At 52.5% G+C, this 3745-nt stretch overlaps 1 protein-coding gene across 1 annotated transcript; it reads left to right on the forward strand.

Annotated features, from left to right (window-relative positions):
- The first annotated feature begins 267 nt into the window (after positions 1 to 267).
- On the forward strand, positions 268 to 896 carry SMIM34 (small integral membrane protein 34). The gene is made up of 2 exons (XM_075542920.1): positions 268 to 307; positions 490 to 896. The coding sequence occupies exons 1-2, from the start codon at positions 268 to 270 to the stop codon at positions 894 to 896; spliced, it is 447 nt and encodes a 148-aa protein (XP_075399035.1).
- The last annotated feature ends 2849 nt before the right edge of the window (positions 897 to 3745 follow it).

The following is a 3745-nucleotide window of genomic DNA, read 5'->3' on the forward strand; positions in this document are numbered from 1 at the left end:
CTGGGACATAATGATGGGGCTTTTATTCTGTTCCATCTCCCTGCCTGCCTACACCCTAGGGCCACACTGTTTTAGCTATTGTTGGCTTATTGGGAGAGAGTTTAGGAAGAGCTATATGTGGGTTTTAGGCCCCTGGGTGCTACAAATGGCTAACCATTTGGCTGCTAACCAACACTTCGGCTGTTTCAACTGAATGAGGGCAGAAGATGCGGCACCCAAGGAAAGCCAGTGGGGCCACGCTACTCTGTCACACACGGGTTCAACTCGATGGTGCCTGGCAGCGACATCATGTTGCATGTCCTGTCCAGTAGCTTGGTGTTTTGAACTCTTGATTTCAAGTATAGATAGGTATACATGTTGGCTTCAACAAAGACAGTCCCTGTAAGCAGTGTCCTAATTCCCACTCTGGGGAGGACCACGTGCCCCTGGTTGGTCAAGTAGCCCTCAGCACAGGATGGAAGGCCTCATATGAGCCTCTTTGTTTCTCAGTGACCAAGTGGACTCCTCAGGGGACCCCCAACCAGACCCGGGCTGTGCTGTGGCAGCTGTTGGGGGACCGCATGGAGGAGAAGAACGACACCAACTCCACCAGGGCCCTGAAGCTCTCCGATGGGATGAGCGCTGCCTGGTACATCCTCACCATCATCGGCATCTACGGCATCGTCTTCCTCTTCCGGCTGGCCAGCAACATCCTCAGAAAGCACGACAAGTCCTTGGAAGATATATACTATTCGAATTTGACCACCGGACTGAAAAACAGAGGGCTCCAGGCCAGTGCCGCCGCATGCTCTGTGCTGACCATTAGCAACAGAGCTGCCCTGGGACCCAACCAGTCCAGCCCAGGGCCAATGTGTGCAAACGCCCAGTCCCAACCCGGAACCCAGGGGATTTCTTGAAAGTCCAGACAAGCTGGCCTCCCTCCCCGGGAAGGCCCTAACCATCTCGCGGTGGAGCTGCGGTGGGTTTATCTGGAGCCTCGCGAGAGCGCTTGAGCCTTGAGTGGGGGTACCCGAGCGGCTTTGGGCTATGGGCACGTAGGGCGGACGCAGTTGTGACCAGAACTGGCATCCTGTTTCCTCTGCGGATTTCTGGGGCATGGAGAGCAGAGCACAGGGGCAGCAGCTTCCAGCCTTGCTCACACTTCACTGGGGAAATCTGTGAGCTTCAGAAATGGGCCCGGGGCACAGCAGACCAGGCTGGATGCCGAATTTGAGACCCAGGGTTCTCAGGAGTATCTAGGAGATTCCTGGTCTGGGGTGGGGGTTGGGGGTGGAGGGTTGGAGTGTAAAATGAGTCAATTGTTCATTGAATGAAGCAGAGTTTGGGGTCAGACACCTTCCATGAAACCTTGGGGATGGGGGAAGGGAGTCACATAAACTGTGAGCATCTCATTCTTACCTACAATATATGAGGGTTGAGATCAACAGTCCGTTTATTCTAAAGACTCTGGCTCTAATTTAGGACTCCAGATGTTAACCAGGAATTCTTAATTGTCTTGGAGTGGTCCAGTGCAAAGAACGTTCAATTTGGAAGCAGAAGACCCAGACTCTAGTCTGGATCTGATTAACAACCACTTCTGTGCCTTTTCACATACCTCGTTACCTGTTGGGACCGTAGTTTCTAAGCAGGTTGAGGGATGAGAGAGAGGGCATTCTACCAACTTGACAAGGTCAAAGAGACCTAACTGTGCTAAAGCAGAGGAACCTGTTTGAAAAGTAAAATACATGTGTAAACAAAAGCCTGGTGGCGGTGGTGGTGATGTTGACTGTGGTGGTGGCTGATGGTGGCGGTGGGGATGATGGTTGCGGTGGGGATGATGGTGGTGGCAGATGGTCGATCATGTTGTTCATGCTGCTGATGGTACTCGGTGGTGATGAATGGTAGTGATGGTGGTTAATATTGACTGTGCTGGTGGGTGTCATGGTGGTGGTGGTGGAGGATGGTAGTGATGGTGGTGGAGGATGGTAGTGATGGTGGTGGTAGGGATGGTGATTTATTGTGGAATAAGAAACAGTTTGTTAGTGGGTTACAGAGTGAGCTACTAACCACCAGGGATGCAGTTGGAAACCCCAGCCATTCCATGGGAGAAAGAGGAGGTCTTCCTATCCTGGGAAGATTTACAGCTTCAAAAATCCAAAGCGGCAGATCTACTTTGTCCTCAAGGGTTGCCCTGCGTTGGAATGGAGTCAACAGCAGAGAGCTTGGTTTGCTTGAGAGCACTTGGGATGAGTGGCTGAGGACGGCGTATGACCCTTTGTTCTACAAGAACCTGTTGGCATACAGGTGAGGGCTGTGCCACGGCTTTCCATGTAGACACAAAAGGCGCTCATTTTAAGGTGCAGTCACACAATATGTAATCATAGGATTCATGAACATGTTTTATACATATGTTGCTTGTATGTTTGTGGCTATGCCTAAAAAAGCAGGTGATGGTGGGGTGGGTGGGGTGGGGGGGACCATATCTGAGCTACATGACTGCTTAATTAAAGGCTACTATGATCAGCTAAATGTCTAAATGACGCTCAACAAGCTAAGAACAATTATCCATTAGACTCAATTCTATTTTGAACCAACTTCTATGAAGGCCATCTGGTTGGGTTTTTGGGAGACATCTCATCATCTAGAGGTGAAATAGTATTTTTATTATCTGAAGAGACTCGTCCTTAAGACGTCTTGGTGAGACACCAGGCAGGAAACCTTGGTGCTCCCCAACAAGATGTTTACACAGAGCCGAACATGGGATGGGTAAACTTCACTATGGGGCCGGATAAAAAGGAAACGGGCCTTAATGCCAGCCACCTGCGGCAGCAGTGGGCTCATTAGAGCCACTGGAACATTCAGTGAAGGGAAAACAGCCAGCAGGGGGATGCTATTGGGTCTCCAGGAACCATATCAATGTCTGAATCATCTGCCGCCCTCCGACGACATGGGTTTCTGGGTGGCTTCCGTGTGTGAACAAAATCCTGAAGGTAACTCTGGAGTTACCATGATGACGATCAATTGTCAGGAAGTGCTTGCCACCCCAGCCCCCGCTCATGTTCTTCCAGGCTTGTTGGAACCCCCGACCATCACGCCCACCTTCTGCACCCCACTGCCACAGAGGCCCGGAGAGCATGCCCACACCTGCCCCTCTATTAACACAGCAGTAAGCTGCTCTGGGCGCCAGCATGACCCGGCCTCTCCTTCCACACCCCCGGCCTGGCAAGCATGCTTAGAATGTGGAGTTATATTAAGAAGTGTCATTAGTAGAGAATAAATGAAGTGGTGCGGGGTGTCGCAGCTGGAGCACAAACCGTGTCCCCTGCTGAGGCCGGACCTGTGTGAGCCTGTGCCGACAGGCTTGGTTGTGAAGGGTGGAGGGAGAGCTGCTGGGAGAAGAGGAATGCAGGGTAAGCTCTGGGTCTGGAGCTTCCAAGTCCAAGTCCAGCCTCTCAGGCCAGGCGCTCACCCTGAGCCACGGTGATGGGTGCAGAAGTAGAAGCAGCCTCCTGGCTAAAGCTAGGGCAACGTGGCTGCCTCGCTAGGAATCGGGGCAGCTCTGAGGGCAGCTCGGAGGGGCAGCAGGCCGTGGGAGCAGGGCAGGCAGCCACTGTCTACTGCGGGAAGGAAGCCCCAGGGAAACCTGGGGTTTGTGGTCGGACGGCGTCAAACTTGAACTTCCTTCCACGGCTCCAACAGCCAGGTCCAGAAGAAATCTGCTCCGGCTGTGGAACTCTGCTCCAGAGGCCAACCGGAAATCCGATTT

The sequence above is a fragment of the Tenrec ecaudatus genome, chromosome 2, assembly GCF_050624435.1.
Source record: "Tenrec ecaudatus isolate mTenEca1 chromosome 2, mTenEca1.hap1, whole genome shotgun sequence".
Taxonomy (NCBI): Eukaryota; Metazoa; Chordata; class Mammalia; order Afrosoricida; family Tenrecidae; genus Tenrec; species Tenrec ecaudatus.

Excerpts from the sequence above, each read along its gene's own strand:
- SMIM34 (XM_075542920.1), top strand. The coding sequence starts at position 268 with ATGGTGCCTGGCAGCGACATCATGTTGCATGTCCTGTCCA. Across the intron at positions 308-489 it reads CATGTTGCATGTCCTGTCCA|TGACCAAGTGGACTCCTCAG; the intron begins GTAGCTTGGTGT and ends TTTGTTTCTCAG.